The 20,135-nt window shown below is 34.8% G+C and overlaps 1 protein-coding gene across 1 annotated transcript; it reads left to right on the top strand.

Moving 5' to 3' along the window:
• Window positions 1–4,076: 4,076 nt before the first annotated feature.
• Window positions 4,077–19,918, top strand: LOC144967215 (replication factor C subunit 2-like). The gene is made up of 9 exons (XM_078904163.1): window positions 4,077–4,192; window positions 10,139–10,250; window positions 11,176–11,282; window positions 12,104–12,205; window positions 14,184–14,284; window positions 15,160–15,317; window positions 17,348–17,413; window positions 17,642–17,836; window positions 19,202–19,918. The coding sequence occupies exons 1-9, from the start codon at window positions 4,101–4,103 to the stop codon at window positions 19,313–19,315; spliced, it is 1,047 nt and encodes a 348-aa protein (XP_078760289.1). The 5' UTR covers window positions 4,077–4,100; the 3' UTR covers window positions 19,316–19,918.
• Window positions 19,919–20,135: the final 217 nt, after the last annotated feature.

Raw genomic sequence — 20,135 nt, 5'->3', positions numbered from 1 at the left:
TATTTTCAATTTTACTGTGAGCGCTTATCGGTGTCTAACATCACTAATACGACATCATCAAAATAAATTGAATTAGAACGATAAAGCAAGAAATTACGATTTGTGTCCTGTAGTTTTGAAAATTTTGTTGAGAAATCACGGCGAGACTTTTCAAATACCCAAGTGTATCAGCCTAAAGAGTAAAGAGAATAGCTCATGATATCCTATTTTTTTCTTTTTTTCTTGGTCTGTTAGTATTGAGACAATAATCAGCATTGGAGTGGTGCGTAGTTGCTGTTTTTCAGTATAATTTTCTCTTTCAACTGCGCATATAATGTATCCATTTCTTCATTGGAATCAGAATCGGAATGCTGTATCATCAGATAACGTCGGGTATGGAGTTTACGTGCCCACCTCAGTCTATCAACTTTGTGTAAAAGTGTCCGCTTTGGTCTGAATTACGGTTTTGTGATATTTCAAAAAATGCTCACCGAGAGTGGACATTTGGTGCGGCAACTACGTAGCAACGCTTATGTGAAATAAATAATATCCGAAATATTTTTGGTGCGTATTTACAACATATATCTTTTATATTGACATGTTTGGTGGTCCGCTGCTGCTTCTCACTTGTGTCACTTCATAATGATAATAATAACAAATCATTTGTATATCGTGCAAATTCCATGAATTCATGCTCTAAGGCTCTTTTAGTAAATAAGACATGGATGATCTATAATTAATTATATAAAAGCTCAAGTATTAAATAAAGGCATGCGCTATATCAACAGAAAGAAACAAGTTGTCTACTTCTTTAAGCTATATCTTATGTACCAATATGTTTTCTCTTATCTGTCTAGTTTCTTTTGTAAATGAATATATAATAATGGCTGGTCTGATAATATTGTGGGGTAAATGGAAATTGAGTCCTTTAAAAAAAATTAAATTATGCCTCTTTTTAAATGATCACATTTTAAATGATAATGGTAATGATACCTAACTATAGCTATTATGATTATATATTGTTCGTGGTGATATAATAATGCTGATTAATTATGAATTTGATAAGTTCATGTGCATTTTTGTATTTTAGTTTTCGGATGTTGATTGTGAAAATTTTCAGTGGTTTTTAAGTTTTGAGTTAGATCCCTAGGACCTACGGTTTGTATATAAATATGTTCATTTTGTCTTGCCTTTTGAAATAAGATCGTTTAATAAATATTGGAATGAAATCAAACTACATACAACCAGGGGCGTGGCTCTATTGGTTCAAATGGTGCCTGGCACCACATCCATGTTTTAAAAATGGATAACAGCATTTTTTAAAATATATAAAACTGAGAAATGGTATATATCGCCTTTTATCAACAGTGCGAAACTGACTCCCTTTCTGTCACAACGCCTTCTATCCACATTTTTCTCCCGATTCACACAGTCCGTTGATGACTGTCAGCGACTGTGTGCCATGGCTGAGCGAGTGACTGGATTTCCCCACTCAAACGATTGCAAGGAGCGGATTATTGCTGGCACCATTTAAGGCTATTACTATAATGTACTATAATGTTGCCACATTGAATACCTGGCTCGAATTTTTACCATCTTCACATACGAGAAAAAAACCCGCCTCAGGTGCCGAGAAATTTTTGCTCCAACTCTGTTGGACTGGAGAAAAATAGCTAATGTTGGTCATTTACGTCCTAGTCATAGTATGGTAACTTCGACCATCTTTATTATTATCGAAATCACGATTATTAACAAGTTCATTTGTTTCTCTCTCTGTGTCGTGATTATTGTATATATTAATTTATTATTATTATATTATTATTATTATTATTATTATTATTATTATTATTATTATTATTATTATTATTATTATTATTATTATTATTACTATTATTATCATTATTATTATTATTATTATCATCATCATCATCATCATCATCATCATCATCATCATCATCATCATCATCATCATCATTATTATTATTATTATTGCTGCAAAAATTGATATGAAGGAATGTGAACGAGTTAAGTCAAACATTTCTTGATAGTGATGCTATATGCTAAATGCATGATCTTCGCGTGAATATGCGTGTTTGACTTTGTGTGTGTGTGTGTGTGTGTGTGTGTGCGTGCGCGATCATCTCACATACACACACACACACACACAGATAGGTAGATAGATAGATAGATAGATAGATAGAGAGAGAGAGAGAGAGAGAGAGAGAGAGAGAGAGAGAGAGAGGGGAGAGAGAGAGAGAGAGGAGAGAGAGATATTGTATGGTGTCATGTTTGATTTCCGAAGTGGAATGGGGCTGTTTCATGACGTAACTACAGTACTCTTTTAATAGGCCATGGGCTGTTTACATTCTTACGCTTCGTAAGTTTTGAAATTACCCTTTGTTCGATTGACATTCAATGTCTGCATGTGTCCCTTTAGCCATTTCCCTCAATGTCCAAACTCCAATCAATATATCCGTTCGTGATTTATATAAACAAACTATTGAAAAGATTTGCAGGAATAGAAACATCACCATGCAAATTTACTTTACAAGTATGTAAGTTTGTTTTTTTTCTTTCTTTTATATTTACACATGTAGCATGTGTAAGTCATTTTCGTCTGGCACCACTTTATGCTGTAAGCATGCCACGCCGCTGCATACAACCAATTTGTTTAATCTTTTCCCTCATTGTTACTCTCATTTTATGTCACTTGTTGCATCTTTGTATTCTGTTCTCGAATTAATGAACAGCCACTTGAAATTGTATTCCAGAAATATAACAGTAATATCGTCTAATACTAATGGTGGGAATAAGTAATTCCAATAGGTATTGCTGTGAGATTTTGTCCTCGTCCTGGAGTTCTGTGGGTGGAATTCCCCTTTGGGTAAGGGAAAGTTGGCTGTCTTGGGCTGGTTAATGATTGGCTCTTTGCATTGCCGTTTTCCTGTTCGCCCTTTTTATCATTTATTCTTTCCATGTTTTTGCTCTGGAACAGGATTGAGACCATTTGGCTCCCCCTGTCTGGAATCATATAGTGGGTGAGAGATAGTTAAATGGCTTTGCCCAGCACTTGACTTGTCTGTAAGAAGTGATAATTTTTCTTTCTTTCTTTCTTTTTTGCTGTTGTAAATCTCTGAGAGTCTTAATTAGATAGAGTATGAATAACCATCTAGTACTTTTCTCCATTGTGGCAAGAAACCCCGTCTCAATGTCTGTGTGAGTTGATACTTGGTACATACATTGGGGAGACTTATTGGACATATTTAGGCTTTATTCTTAGGCGCCTGTGACAGGCATATTTAGAATCCACCCCGGTTACAGTTACGCTGTGCTAAAACAGCCGACCACCTCGCCTTATCGCTCTCGGTCAAACAGTTTAGCCCTTATAATCTCTTCCTACCAAGGAATTTTAATTCTATGCTTCCTACACAGCAGTTCCGATAACAACTATTCGAATTTCGATTCCGACGACTGAGACAAAGGGTTGCCAGTTTGGCATTTTAAATGCCAGATTCCAAAAATCTGGCATTTTTGAAAACCGTTTGGCATTAGAAAAATCATTTGGCATTTGGCATTTTCATTTGGCATTTTTTTTTCTTGTATATCATACTTCAAATGACACCTTTACTCTGCACTTGAACCAGATTCAACAAAAAACATCATAAGAAACACGAAACAGTAAGTTTTCTTAATTGTCAATAATTATTTAACTGTTTACGTATTTACCTTTCATGTTAATGTATTTCTTTTTCATTCTTAAAATCCAACCGTGGTGTAGTGGTTTAGCACTCCACTTAGTAGTCAGTAGGTAAAAAATTACCCCAACAGGAAATTTAGTATAATTCAAAAAAAAAAAAAATAAATAAATAAAAAATAAAAAAAAAATAAAAAAAAGAAAAGAAAAGAAAACACGCAAGCCACCAGGATATGATAGTAAATTGTCTATCAAAAGTGAGTAGTTTTCTTAGTGGGGGTGGGAGTCAACAGACTTTGGCATTTTTTGGAGTGTTTTGGCATTTTTTGAGTCTTCCCCTGGCATTTTGTTGAAAAATAATCTGGCAACCCTGCTGAGACAACTGCTTGCACTGGCGACTGGCGACTTTCGTTTTCAGTCGGCGAAGATGGCGGGAGTACAGGCAATGGAGATCGATGAACAAGGGACTAATAAAACAGAATCAACAAAAGATAAAAAGAAAGGATATGAAGCACCCTGGTAAAAAGAAAAGTTTGAAATGAGAATGCTTATAATTCGTAAAATAAATACTTAAATCACCCAGCTACAGTTGATATTCTCATTGAGGAGACCATCCTCCTCTTCTTGTAGGTAGTCTCACTAAATTTTCAAAGTTGTCAAATCATTCTGAAAATAGTTTCATTGGATTCCTTGCACAAAAACAATCAAAATTCATATAGGTTTTATGATTGTGGCACTTATAGTTTTTGAGATATGGTCAAAAGAGTGACGGGAAACTGATACATATCACAAAGAGAAAAAATGGATCAAAAATTGTGTCCAAAACTGCACCTTTTACTTTTTATTTAAACAAGGGATCCGTTCAATAGAAAAGAAAATGTTTTTTGAAAAGCTCACATGTCTAGAAAACAAAAAGATAAAAATGCTAGAAGTTGTGGACTTTTCTATATAATTACTCATAACAGCTTTTAAAAAGAACAAAATACCAAACAAGGAATGTTTCGGGCTCAAAACCCTTCTTCAGCCAATTTCAAATAATATTTACTTAATGTACAAAATGGATATCCATGGTTCATGGGTTTATCCCGGCTGTTATAGCATGAATAGACAAAAGCAATTGCTTGCTACCTTTTGGATAGGACGTTAGTCCATCACAAAGTACTTTCCACCAGATCTAACAGACCCGGCTACCCATTCACAGCTGGGTGGTCAAAGGGATCAGAAAAATATCTCGATTGCACCCGGGACCAATCTCAGTCCCTTTGCATGTAAAGTGAGTACTCTACCAACTGCAAAGTCAAAAAATAAAATACTAAACACAGAATGTTTCGACTTCAAATCCCTTCTTCAGCAAATAACAATAATAATAATAATACTTTTCTTTTACTTCTAATGTACAAAAATGAATATAGCAACCTCAAAGAAGAATAAAATACCAAATACGGAATGTTTCGGGCTCAAATCCCTTCTTCAGCCAATAACAATAATAATACTTTTTTTCCTTCTAATGTACAAAAATGAATGTAACAACCTCAAAGAAGAATAAAATACCAAATACGGAACGTTTCGGACTCAAATCCCTTCTTCAGCCAATAACAGTTATACTTATTTTTCTTGTTTAGTACAAAAATGAATATAATAAGTTCAAAAAAGAACAAAATACCAAAAACACAAAGTTTTGGGCTCAAACCTCTTCTTCAACGAATAACAAATATAATACATCTTATTAATGTCGAAACCAGAAAGCTCTTGAATTTTCAGAATGGTTTCAGGATACTTCTTTTGCACTCATTGAAAAACAAATGCTCCATCTGGTGAGGCATATCTGGATCAAATGAGTAGTTTGCCACTAATGACCACATCTGACTGGCTGTCTTGGACACCATGCCTTAACTGGTCTGTGGGGAGAATAAGAGATTTATTAATTTAAAAAATTAGCTTTGTTCTGTTGATTTTATTCTCTAAATATATCTTTGAATTACTTTAACAGAACAAATAAAATAAATGTAATGCTTCAAAATAGACTTTTACATTAACTAAAAAACTAAATAAGAATTTTACAAATTCATTTGTTTTTAAAACCGTGCAATTTTACATTCATTTCACACCTTAAATGGATGGTTATACCTTTCCTCACAAATATACACATAATCTGAAGTCTATTTATGATATTTACCCTTATTTCAATTTTTTTTTAAATTCTGAAGACCATATACATTTACTTTTACTTCTGTTGCTTTGTGATATTGTTGCAAATATTTATTTGATTTTTATCATGCACCATACGTCTGTACAAATACTTTCCAAACAGATGAAACTTATCATTATTATTATTATTATTATTATTATTATTATTATTATTATTATTATTATTGTGCATCTCGAGAGGATTTTAAGATAAAGCGCCTCATGAATAACGATAAGATCCTGTCATTGGTACAGGGGTAATCAATGGGTAATGCTTTTAACATGGATTGTGTAAGTTTGTGGGGCTGATCATTTCTTTAAAAAATCTTCATGAATGCGCTTGACTTTTCTTTTTTTTAAAATATTTTAAAATTATATTTTAATTTTGAGACAACTCACCTCTTGATTCTAATGCTTTATATACAAGGAGTTTGATGTTGACGATATCAAACACACCTGAAAGATAACAAAGCCAAACAACTGTTAAGTAGCACTTTTTATAAATCACAAATGTTAACTCCACAACCAAGTATAAAGTATGCAACAAGACCTTGCTGATTCAGTTGGAGGGGAGGGGGGGGGGGGGGGTACGTAAAAAGAAAAGATAGAAAAACCTAGCTTTTGATAACATCATAATGATTGGAATTGTCATTTTAGTTTTCCATTCAAATGAATTCTGACAGCTCAGCAACACATTTGATAGTTCAAAAAAAAAGATGGATCATGTAGCACCAATCCTGAAAGGCTTTCGGCAGAGTACAAATTTTGTGTAATCTGCTACAAAAGCAATGCTCAAACTTCTTGTTCACCTGATTTTGTAATTTTACAACGGTGGTTCACACTCTTTGCTAATATTTTATGTTAGAAGCTTGTGTGTTGTGAATGAAATATGTGCAGAATTTTGGGAGGTTCCATGCAGAAAACTACTATACCAGGGCAGTTAGAGACACTTGCAGATAGAGCAAAAATCTAAAACTAACAATGCAATATATTTTTTTCCCTTGGGGATTGAAGATGAGTATACCCTTTAGAGCCACTGAGACCATGGAGCCCGAGTTTATCCCAATATCTATAGCTTGAAACAGACAATGGCAATTTCTTGCTACCCTCTGGATAACGCTAGTTATCGCAAACTGATTTCCACCAGATCGGACCCAGCGACCCAATATCTGGGGAGTAGATAAGGACGTCATCAAAAAATCTCGAGTGCACCTGGGGTCATCCCGTTACTTTTGCTGAACTATCAGAACCCCCAAGATGAGTGTGAGATACCAATGGATTTTAAGAAAGGGGATGGGTGTATAAATTAAAGTATCCTACCTTCACTATCCAATCAAAGATAGAACAGTTACCTGCAGGTAGAATCTACAGACTTAACCCTCAGACCAAACTGTATGAAAAACAATTAAGATGTGTTCAAAAGAAGGTGTAATTAATAAAATATCATACCTTCAATGACAATGCCAAATCGAGTTAATGCCCAGGATTGCAGCAAATTCCACAACAATAATCTCTTAGTAGACCCACACACCGAACAAACTGTATGAAAAACAAATAAGATGGTGTGTTCAAAAGAAGAAATAAAGATTAAATGTGTATAATTTGATATATTTTAAAGACAGAAAACAAGACTGACAGATAAAGCAAAAAAAAAAAAAAATAATAAAAAAATTAAAAAATATAAAAATAAAAGATGCAATTTATCACCCCCCCCCCCCCCCCCCTCTCTCTCTCTCTCAGAAATAGAAAATGGCTATGGAAGACCAATAAAGATTAACAATAGGAGGAGGGGGGAGGGGGTGTTATTAACTAAAATATCATATCTTCAATGACAATGTCAAATCGAGTTAATGCCCAGGATTGCAGCAAATTCCACAACAATAATCTACTTAGTAGACCCATACACCAAACAAACTGTTTGAAAAACAATGAAGATAGGATAGTGTGTTCAAATAAAGGAAAAATTACTGGGATGTTGCTTGAAAAGCACAATTGATAGTTCATAATCAGAAGTTTTATCATGTAAAGCCAATCCGTGAAAGGCCTTCACTGGCTACTGTCAACAAAATAAGTCTATAACTATCAATGACAAAACTCAAACTGCCATTCACTGATTAGAAATTAGACAATGATGTCTGATCTCCATGGGTCACACCTAATGCTGGTATTTTGTGCTATCACCTTGAGTCTCAGAATATAAATAAAGATTGAATGTGTATAATATGATATATTTTAAAGGCAGAAAACAAGACTGACAGATAAAGCAAAAAAAAAAAAGAAAAAAAAAGAAAAATAATATAAAAGATGCAATTTATCCCCCCCCCCCCCCCCCCCTTCTCAGAAATAGAAGATGGCTATGAAAGACCAATAAAGATTAAGTATAGGAGAGGGGGGAGGGGTGTTATTAACTAAAATATCATACCTTCAATGACAATGCCAAATCGAGTTAATGCCCAGGATTGCAGCAAATTCCACAACAATAATCTCTTAGTAGACCCACACACCAAACAAACTGTTTGAAAAACAAATAAGACGGTCTGTTAAAAAGAAGAAATAAAGATTGAATGTGTATAATTTGATTTATTTTAAAGACAGAAAACAAGACTGACAGATAAAGCAAAAAGAAAAATAATATAAAATTTGCAATTTATTCCCCCCCCCCCCCCCCCTCTCAGAGATAGAAGATGGCTATGAAAGACCAATAAAGTTTAAGAATAGGAGGAGGGGGGAGGAGTGGTTATTGATTAAAATATCCTACCTTCAATGCCCCATCGAGTTAATGCACAGGAATGCAGCAAATTCCACAACAAGAATCTACTTAGTCGATTCACACACGTAACAAACTGTACTGTATGGAAAACAATTAAAGATGAGGTAAACAAAACAGAAAAAGAAAGAAAATGCTGGAAAAAATATTGTCTTCCTTTCGAACAATTATTAGTGACAAATCTCATTTTTCTGAATGCAATACTTGCTAAATGGAAAAGTACAAAAATAACAACGTTAAATTTCACTGAAACTTCGTACACACACTGTTCAAATGTTACACAAAAGTAAAATTATCACTTCATAGATGTAAATTAAGAAATATTATTAAATAAAACCAAAAAAAATTGTCCCTTACTTCCATTAATTTCACTACATTTTTAGAGGTGGAATAAAATAAATTACTGGAGGGCACATAAAAAATTTCAGGGTCGGTCAATTCAATTGAAACCTCGTACACACACTGTTCAAATATTACACAAACGGAAAATTATCACTTCATAGATGTGAATTAAGAAATATTATGAAATAAAACCAAAATAAATTGTCCCTTACTTCCATTAATTTCACTACAATTTTTAGAGCTGGAATAAAAATAAATTACTAGAGGGCACATAAAAAATTTCAGGGTCGGCCAATTCAATTGAAACCTCGTACACACACTGTTCAAATGTTACACAAACGGAAAATGATCACTTCATAGATGTGAATTAAGAAATATTATTACATTAGTAAATAAAACAAAAAAATCGTCCCTCAGTTCCATTAATTTCATTACATTTTTAGAGCTGGAATAGAATAAAAATACGAGGACACATAAAAAATTTCAGGGTAAGCCAATTCGATTGAAACCTCGCATACACACTGTTCAAATGTTAAAGAAACGGAAAATTTTCACTTTTTAGATGTGAATTAAGAAATATTATTAGATAATTAAATAAAACCAAAAAAAAATGTCTCTTACCTCCATCAATTTTCATGAGACTTTTAGAGCTCGAACAAAAAAATTCGTACGATATCGAATTCTCCGCCGATTCCCTCGATTGAAATAGCAGACGACAGAAACATTGTTGGGGCAACGGGTGACCCGGATGTTGAGGCCATAGTGGTTTCGCGAAAGACAAAAAATGGCGAAAATCAAGAGCTCCGCGTCTGCTTTCATTGGCTTTCATTTTGATTCAATGACAGCGTCCATAACGATGGTCAGCTTCCGGCATATTTCCGGGTTCAATTTTCGCTGCACGACCTCTCACGTTCAGTGAATGAGAGTTTCAAAATAGTGAGACTACCTACTTGCGACTTCTGCTGACTCTTGATTCTTGATCATGATCTGTTAACTGAATCTGTAATTGTTATTCCGCCTGGCTATTAATTAATGTTAGAAGTTTTCTTTCAGAAAACAGATTTTCATAATCTGCCCCACGCTTCCCAATCATATGAGCTCAATAAAATTGTTTAAACTTCAACTCAAAATATATCATTCAATCATTCTAAATCTTCAACTATTTTCAGGGTAGAGAAATATCGACCAACCAAACTTGAGGATGTAGTGGGTAATCAGGAAACAGTGAGCCGTCTTGCTGTCTTTGCTCGGGAAGGAAATGTTCCAAATATTATCATTGCAGTAAGTAAACATTATTATTTGTAACTGTTTATTCTCACCTTTGTTGACATGAATATAGTGCAATTATATGTGTGACCTCTTCGTCGTGAGCATAATCAATTGTATCTAGTCACGACTAAATTTTAAAAACTTTTTGTCATGGAAAGATACCTTGTGCCTCATTAGATCTGTTCTTGATGGAAATATATATCGTACACAAGTTTTGTATCTGTTCCACACAGTTTTCTCAAAGTAAAATTACATGAGTGACCAGAGCATTATAATTATAAGTATACGTATAAGGTTTATTTAGAGAGTCATTCAAAGATGAGAGTGTTCTTGATCAGACAATAAACTGTTTATACTATTTGACTAAGATATTCTGCACATTCATTGAATAGCACAAAACGATTCTAACTAAAAAAAAAGGTTGCATTTGAACTGAAAGAAATCAGTATAATTATAATGCCATTAGTAAAGAGATTAATCTGAATTCAAATCATTTGATCGCTCAAATAAACTGAACGCAACCCCTCGTTTATTTTGTATGCACTTTAAAAGGTCTAAGACTAAGAAATTAAATTTCACAATTCATATATCCTAAATTTATTTTATTTTTTATTTCTACAAAGTAAAGGGACAATTTGGATCAGTTTGAAATTAATTGTCAATGACACACATTCTTTCACATCAATAACTTTCTTACTGAGGTTGCCAATTTTCAGTATATTTAAGGAATTCATTTGATATGTTATAAACCCTAATTTTATTTTCCAATCACCTGCCAAACGGAAACAAGTATAATTACATAATGTCTTTACACTGGAATTTAGCACTCAGAAAGGGGTCAGTCTATGTGGTTGATTAAAAATTCTGTAAATTTTTACCTCCTGAATTGGCATCCCTGTCTTGCATAATACATTGCAGCATTTTTATTTTCTTAAAGGGTCCTCCCGGAACTGGTAAAACAACCAGTATTTTATGTTTGGCCAGAGCACTGCTTGGCTCAGCATTCAAGGATGCTGTTTTGGAACTCAATGCCTCAAATGACAGGTAATGTTTGGTTATTATTTATTGTGCAGCCATGTGGTCTAGTGGTATGACACTCGTTTTCAGATTGAAAGGTCCTGGGTTCAAGCCTCGCTCAGTGCAGAGTTGAGTTCTTGGAGAAGGCTCTTTACTCACATTCTCTCACCGTACTCAGGTGTAAAATGAGTACCTGGCCGTTAACAGCGTTGTTTATGTAAAAAAAATTGTAACATCGCCTAACAGGCGTCATGTCTCGTTCTACATGTTACGTCTTGCTGTTGGTCAGGGACCCCTTGTACAGCGCTTTGAGCATATTTAGTGGATATTGTGCTATATAAAAAAAAGCTCAAAAGCTCAATTTCAATCAATGATAATAATTCTTTGGATCCTCAGAGCCCAGTTTCTTTATCAAGAGACAAACAATAACGTTTACCACCCTGTATTGTTATTTCTATGGCATTCTCTGTTTTTTCCTCCATTATCCGATCTGAAGCATGGGGTGTGATGATAGTGATATCAGTTTTAGATTCACTAAGTCTGGACAAGGTTGTCTCTTCTTTCTTGACTGCATTGTCACGTGCCATGAGATTGGGATTTTTGTAGTTGTTTTTTTATGTTTTTTGTTGTTGTTTGTTTGCTAATTTTAATATGTTATATTACAATGGTAATGTCTTCAAGTGTGGCCGATTAGATATGTCACTAATAATCTTTATTAATAGTATGTGTTGAGATTATCATTCCAGTTAAGCATTTTAGAATTGCCAAGTTGGCAAAAAGAATTCAAACAAAAGTTGAGAGCAGTATGTCATTCTGTCAGAAACTTTGGGGTTTTTTATATTCAACAGAGGTATTGATGTAGTAAGAAACAAAATCAAAATGTTTGCACAGAAAAAAGTCACATTACCCAAAGGCCGACACAAGGTAATCATTTTGGATGAGGCTGACAGGTAAGAATTCTTCAAACCATTTTGAATTTTTATTGTTGATTAGCTTTAACATACTCAGACTCCAAAATTCATCATGAAATTCCTATATCTGTCATCTGCATTTTTTGCCAAATTGGGACCTAAAATTTGCCAAAACTTGCCAAAAAACCCCCCGAAATTTGCCAAGAAATTTGCCAAAAGACCAAAATTTGCCCAAAAATTTTCGGAGGAAAACTAAGCGTTCCAGTAAAAAATAACTGCGATACAGAAAAAAATTATATAAAAGACAATATATTACATTTAAGGACTTGAGAAATGAAATGACTGTGATTAGCGTTGTTACAAAGATTTTAAAGGATCATTATCCGTAGAGAGTAGCTTCCCTTGGTTTGGTCCCAGGCAAAGCTGCAACATTTCTCAAGTTTCACACTTTTTTTCTCGTTATTTTGTTTTCGCTTCTTTTTATTTTCCCAAAATTTGACACGCGATTTGCCAATTTTCCCAAAATTTGCCACGATTTGCCAATTTTGGGAAATTTGCCAAAATTTGCGGATCGCCATGATATTTGCGGCCGCAAAAAATGCAGATGACAGCTTTATTCGGTCTCATTCCAGATTTCACTCATTTCCAGTCATTTTCCCAACCAAAATTTTTTAAAGGAAACATCATCAGCAACAACTACATCATCACTATTTTCATTACACCTTCATTCATTTACCAGATTTTCTCAGGAGTTTTTCCTAAATTTTGTCATTGGAAAGACATTTGATTTTACTGAATTACATGTTTATGTCTCTTCTTTCGTCAGGCTTTTCTTTTTCTTTGTTCCCTGACATGATTGAAGAGGGGGGGGGGTGAGGTGAATGTTGCTGCAGTTTACGGGTTCAGCAGTTAAGCCTATCCGGGCTATTTGTGCCTTTCAGCCCAGTGGCTTTCTTCTGTCTGCTTATCTGTTAGGCTTTAGTCTTATCAATTCACTTTGTGTTGAGAAGCTGAATTACTTTCAGAATTACTCCTTTAGATGTAAGGAGTAATTTTATTGGATTATTATAGTGCATTCCCTTATAACCTGCTCATTTGACTTTTTACTTGAATTTGGATGTGATTTTTTTTCATGATGTTTTGGGAGGATTTTTTCAGTGTGGAGAATATTATATTAATATTGATTTGTTTAAACAAAAAAAAAAAAAGAATTTTAATCTAAATAAGGTCATTTCACTTTACTCATTATACACAAAATCTTGTATCTGTCTATGAGGAGAGAGAGAGAGCTAGAAAACTGAAGTTTTCAAAATTGTAAATTGAAACTCCCAAAAATCAGACTAAAAGCAGGAGAGAAAATTTTTCACATTTCGGTCCCATAGTACATTATTATTATTATTATTATTATTTTTTTTTTTTTATATTATTATTATTATTATTATTATTATATTATTATTATTATTATTATTATTATTATTATTATTATTATTATTATTATTATTATTATTATTATTATTATTATTATTTGTTAGGACAGAGAAAGATCATCATGCAACTATAAATGCGAAGCTATATTTTCCCAAATATCTAACAAGTTTCTCTTTTTTTCTGGATTGTATGTATTTTCAAAATCTAACTCATTTTAGCTCTCTATTGTTTACATTTTCAAGAACCAGGGTTGGCAGCACTGCGACTAGAGATTTTACAGAATTAGATTTTATTTTATTTTTATATTATATGATCACTGCCACTGAACTAGATGCTGAAATTTGAATCTTTAATCAAAAGAATGCAACTTGGGTTAAAAATTATTTGCCATATTGAGCAGGGGGAATCTGCAATTACCATTAATATAACATATTAATGGATCGGGCAATGGGTCACATGTCTGGTTTTCCTAAATTGGCTCCAGTGGCTAACTTTTTTAGACTAATGAAAAACATTGTTGTATTTATCATTTCACTGTGCTGAAGTATCAATTCCTAATTTCAAGAACTAATCTGTTTTTTCACTGCAGCATGACAGATGGTGCTCAGCAAGCTCTTCGTAGGACTATGGAAATTTATTCAAAGACTACCCGTTTTGCTTTAGCATGTAATTCTTCAGAGAAAATTATAGGTTTGTGCATAAATTAAAGCAATGTCCTTTTTATTAGATGTTTGTGTTTTAGAGATAAATTACTTTTGAAACGGGAGTTAGGGTGGTGTCATAGCTCTAATGGCCTACGGGGCAGAAGGTCCCTGGTTTAATTTTGATGGAGACACTGGTAATTTTTCTTTTGTCCATGAAGTTTCAAGGTTCTGTCGCATAAAGTGATATCCTTTTGTAGAAAAATATTGCTAAAATGAATATAATTGGTATATGCAGATAGAGATATATTTTTTAAAAAGAAATCAGTGCAATTGTAAATGTATTGTTTGGATAGTAAGACAAATAATAAAAGATGAAACAAAATTCCTTGAAATAAAATGCATTGCATAATCATTTTGATTAGAAAATAATGTTAAAAATAATTATGAACAAAATGAGGTTTTTACCGTAATCACACATACAGAATACAATATTAAGACAGCAACATTTGAGAAAAGAGAAATTATTATCATTTGTAATTTTTTGGTCTATCCTATCATAAAATAGAGAAATTATGGCTTTAACTTTTTTTATAGAGGGTCAGAATATATACCCTTGTAATATAATTTTGGAACCTTTTAAGCCATCTTTCTTAGAGAATAATTGTGAAATACATGTATAATGTTTTTGTAAAGACTTCTTTTCATCATTGAGTGATGATTAAATAGTCATATGATTATGTGATGAAGACAGATTACAATGAATAAAGACACTCAATATACCACTGTGGTTGAAGGTTGAAATAATTTGGTGTGATTCAACCATCAGTGAATTACTTGGTCTTGAAGAAAACAAAACAATTAAGTAATTTGCCCTCTTTGTATTGAGCTTTTTGGGGTTTTTTTTTGTTGTCTTTCTTGAAGAACCCATCCAGTCTCGGTGTGCTGTCCTTCGTTATTCTAAACTCAATGATGCCCAACTTCTCTCAAGACTTTTGGAAGTGGTCAAAGCAGAGGATGTTAGACACACAGATGACGGGTTGGAGGCTATTATATTCACAGCGCAGGGTGATATGCGACAGGTAAAATTTCCTTTTTACATCATATGGTTAACCTTATGTGATTGTAGGTAATATTATTTCCATTTAAAAAATGAAACTTATGTTTCCTTATAAAATGTTATGCTGCTCAGAAGAGTGGCAAACTTTATAGCTACATCTATTCCCAAGGTAGGTGATGGGGGTCAATTTGTGTTTCCTGTTCACCACTTTTGGAACACTGATAAAGTGAAATACCCCAATTATCAATCATTTTTTTAGTTTGTTAGCAATTTATCCTCCCCGCCCCCATCCACCCCCCCCCCCTAAAAAAACCAAACAACCCCCCCCCCCCCCCCCCCAAAAAAAAGGGAAAGGCTAGGGCTATTGGTCAGTACTGACCCCCAGACGCTAGTACCTGCGTGTCAGTGCTGACGAACAGGCGCCAGCGCCTGGGGGTCAGCACTGACCAATAACCTGGTGTTATTGGTCAGTATTGAACAACAGGTGCCGCCGCCCACAGACAGCCTCTCTTCGGTCTGTGCCACCGCCCGCCATTAATCAGCACTGACAACATCAGGCCTGTTCGTCAGTGCAGACAAGACCTCTTCGCACTCATTCGTCACTTCCTAAAGTTAAAAAAAAAACAAAAAAAAAACAATTAAAATCCCAGGCTTTCAAGGCCAACTTATCCGATGACACTAAGCAACACTTGGTCACTTAGATAAATTTGATGTCTAACGCGTTAGATCGTGGCCTTCGTAAAGTTATGGCCTGATACTTACCAAAAAATGACCTCAAAATGCCAGTCTTTTGCCACAAAAGAAAACAAATCGTGAGTCGTATTCAGTAGTTCAACCAACGAAATAACTTGTTTCCTTGAGCTCTACTAACAGCTCAGTAACCGGTGCACTGCCGGTCCTTTTGGATTTCAGTATCAGGCTATAACATAACGATGGCTACGGTTAGATGCCGTTGGGGCAACGATATGACTGTCGTTGTTTCAAGCCACCATACGATTCTTTTTTATTTTATGTTGTCTTTGTGTGTATGTGTTTTTGTTTTTCTTTTTTTTCGTATATTTTCGTTATTGCTTAAATTAAAGAAAAATAGAGGAAACGTGTTATAATATAATATTTCTTGTTACGATTCTTTTATAATACATTGTCCATTCTATTGATGAGGTTTTTAAAAAAATGTACTTGTTTTGTTTTTGTTTTTTGTCATGCAAAAAAAATAATAATAATAATAACGGAAAGGAGGAGAAACCTGATAACGAATAGATAATTCCATTTTTTTTTTTTTTGGGGGGGGGGGGGGCAGCGTGGCTCAGCGCTACGGTCTTTGCTTCGTACCCGAAAGGTACCGAGTTCGATTGCTTCTTTCTTTATAAAAAGAACATTACTTTCCTCCTCAATCCTTTTGATGGCATCAGTTAAAGCCTTCAAGGAGGCAAATTTGTTGCCGACAGCGAGTTCATAATTTGTAGCTTTCTCCTGTCTCAGTGAGATGCGAGCAAGCCGAATTTCAAATGACGGAATGAAAAAAGACGAGACAATGAAAGAGCTTCACTTTCAGTTCTGGCGTCACGCAACAGTGAGCATGCGCGTTGGAGGAACCGAAATATAAGGTTGCCAGTTTGGCGTTTCAACATTAAATTTGGTATTTTTCTCAGGACTGACAATATCATTTGTTTAATTAATTGATAAATTTATTAAACAAATCTCACGTAAACCGATAAAAAAAGGTGAAACCAAGGGACTTCCTTGCGACTAGTATGGGACAGGAAATGCGGATTTATTTGTCGTAGAACAAGTTATTTCAAAAAATGGCATTTTTCCATAATTTTGGCACCGTCAGTACCTACAGGCGCCAGAACTGACCAATAGATACCAGTACCTATTAGTCAGTGCTGACCCCCAGACGCTGGTGCCTGTTCGTCAGTACTGACCCCCAGATGCTAGCGTCTGGGGGTCAGTACTGACGAATAGTCACTCCGAAAGGGAAATAAAAATGCCCAGATTGAGTTTATATTTCAGATTTTTAGATTAAATATTTTCTTTTTTTCTCTTCAGGCTTTAAACAACTTGCAGTCAACATTTCAGGGCTTTGGGTCTGTCAACAGTGAAAATGTTTTCAAGGTAAGACAAACAAATTCCTGTTTCATATTTCTCGTAACCTCATCAGCAAAGTGTAGATTATTTTATTGCAATGACATGTAAGCTGACACACTCTTATGTTATTAGGTGATTGGATTATTTTTCCCCTAAAGATCTGACACAATCATGTTTTTACTTGTGAAATCTATCGATAATCTCTCAATCTTTTTATCTTTTATCCGAGGGGTTCATTGCTTTTATTTTCTGAAGGTTTGTGATGAGCCTCATCCTGTTTTGATTAAAGACATGATACAACACTGCGTCCATGGACACTTGGATGATGCGTACAAGATAATGGCACACCTTTGGCGTCTTGGCTACTCTCCAGAGGATATCATCACCATCGTCTTCAGAGTGTGCAAGAATCACAACATGCCAGAATATTTAAAGCTGGAGTTCATAAAGGTATTTAACCTTATTTTCATAAGGATTAATGACTAATATTAATCATTGCTGATGGTTTTCCTCAGATTAGCAGAAATCCGCGATTTTAGAGTCAAATTAGGAATTTCCTCCTTTTTAATGTGCTAATACAACTTTTTTTTTTTTGACTTTGTTATGAGCTGGGTACTCATTTTACACCTGAGAACATTGAGATTGTATTTAGTTAGGAGGTTTTTCTAGGGGCTGCCACAGTGGGATTTGACCCATGAATGTACAGGTCAGAGGGGCGGAGTGACATACCATAAGACCACAGGGCTACACAAATTAAAATTAGGTCTGTTTTCAGATGTGTTGAGCATCAATGGTTTAAAAAAAATAATTTTTTTTGTTAAGTAGTCCTTAAGAGCCATTGGTCCCATGGGGCCGGAGTTTATCGCGGTTTCTTATAGCATGAAACGGTCAATAGCAATTTATTGCTACCCTTTGGATAGGACGATAGTCTATTGCAAAGTACTTTCGGCCAGATCAAACAGACTCAGCTACCCAATCACTGCTGGGTGGACAGGGGGGGGGGGGGGGGGGGGGAGGTCAGAAAAAATCTCAACTGCACCTGGGTTTGATCTTGGTCCCTCTGCGTGTGAAGCAAGTGCTCTACCAAGTGAGCTATTGGATCCCCCTAAAGATGTTTTGTTGTATGCAAAATGTGTTGACAAATAATTCCTGCACCACAAAGAGAATATAGGCAACAAGACATAGTGGAATTTTGAATGAATGCCAAAGAGGCCAATCACAATAACATCTGAATATCAAAAATGATAATGGATTTTAGTTCAATCTATGGGGCAACTGAAAAGACAGGCAGATTTCTATTCCAATGTATAAAAAATATACTTTTAAAAGGCAGTATAAAAAAGCTTAGAGAAGGCCAGACTTCACTTTTTCAACTTCGAACATAACATGTCTCACTTAACCAACTTCTGAATAGGATCATTTCTCAATAGCCTTTGGTATGCCCATTATATGACAACCCATATGACACAACTCGTCATTTACGAGTACTTTTCAACTACAGCTGGCTTCAAGGGCTCAGATATCATCTTCTCCCTCAATAATCCAATCCAGAAAACACATTCTTCAGTACAAAGGAACCATTGAAAAGACTCCTGCTTATTACTCCATGGCATTGGACTGAAGAGCACATGCTCTTAGGCCTCAGGGGGAGGCTTTCATTTTCAAAATGCAGGATTTAGGGGATGGCTTATTTACTGATTATATTAGAATCACACAATTTAATTCTAGTCTTCTCATTTAAACAAACCTGTATAGTTGGGTTTCTTTTGATGAACTTATTCATGTTTTATTTACTGTTTTACTTTTTCCCACCAGGAAATCGGCTACACTCACATGAGATTGGCAGAAGGGGTTCAGTCTTTGCTCCAGATGTCAGGAATGCTGGCAAGATTATGTAGGAAATCAGCAGAGCCAAACTTCTTGAGCTGATAAAGTTGCTTTTTACAGTGCCAAGATATAGTAAAAATCCTATTTATGACCACTACACATTGAACCGATTGAACCAGTACAGATTAAATTTTTTGGACGCATAGTAACTGGTTCTAAACTATCGGAACAATGGCGAACGCCCTCATGATATACTTCTCCGATGAGCATAAAAATGTATCCAGAGGAGAAAAACATTACATTCTGACCATATGACATGTGAAAAAGTTCTCCCCAGCATGAAGAATAAAAATTACTGATTTTTTTGTTTAGAACCAAGCTGCTCGTTGCTGGGCAGACGTGATAGCGGACTATTGAATCCAATTGGGACAGAAAACAAATTCAGGTGAAGTGTTATACAATCTTAGAAGTTGTCATTTGCTCTCTTCTTTTAATTTTGAATGGGCCCAATCATAATGACTTACTCCTTTTTTTGTGTCATAAACAGTCAAGAATGATTTTAAAAGCATTGATAACAAGGATTAGTTTTTCACTTGTAGCTTGAATACTAAACAAATACTTTTCATCAATACTATTTTTGTTTTGTTTTTGCATGTTACAGAGACTCAAAATAAATGATGTTAGTTTCACATCATAGATCATCAATTGCTTTGATTTCATTTTGAATTGTACCACCTTGGTGGGGTTCCTGACCTCCCATAGTGGGCAGGGGGTATATACTGTGTCTTCTATCCCCTTACATCTGTTTTCCAACATGCTTTCTGTCTTTGTCTTGGAATGAGATTACTTGGTTTTGTCCTGGCCCTGGCTTGAGTCCTAGCTGGCAGGGAAACAGTCAGATGCATAGTTATTGTTTCGGGAG

This window comes from Berghia stephanieae, chromosome 3 (genome assembly GCF_034508935.2).
Source record: "Berghia stephanieae isolate SIO BIC M18660-M18661 chromosome 3, UCSD_Bste_1.3, whole genome shotgun sequence".
NCBI classification, from domain to species: domain Eukaryota; kingdom Metazoa; phylum Mollusca; class Gastropoda; order Nudibranchia; family Aeolidiidae; genus Berghia; species Berghia stephanieae.
This window is presented reverse-complemented; position numbering and strand designations above follow the sequence as displayed.

Coding starts and splice junctions, on each gene's coding strand:
- LOC144967215 (XM_078904163.1), top strand. CDS start 4,101: ATGGCGGGAGTACAGGCAATGGAGATCGATGAACAAGGGACTAATAAA. Junction 14,285..15,159: donor TTCTTCAGAGAAAATTATAG/GTTTGTGCATAA, acceptor TCTTTCTTGAAG/AACCCATCCAGTCTCGGTGT. Junction 17,414..17,641: donor ACAGTGAAAATGTTTTCAAG/GTAAGACAAACA, acceptor TATTTTCTGAAG/GTTTGTGATGAGCCTCATCC.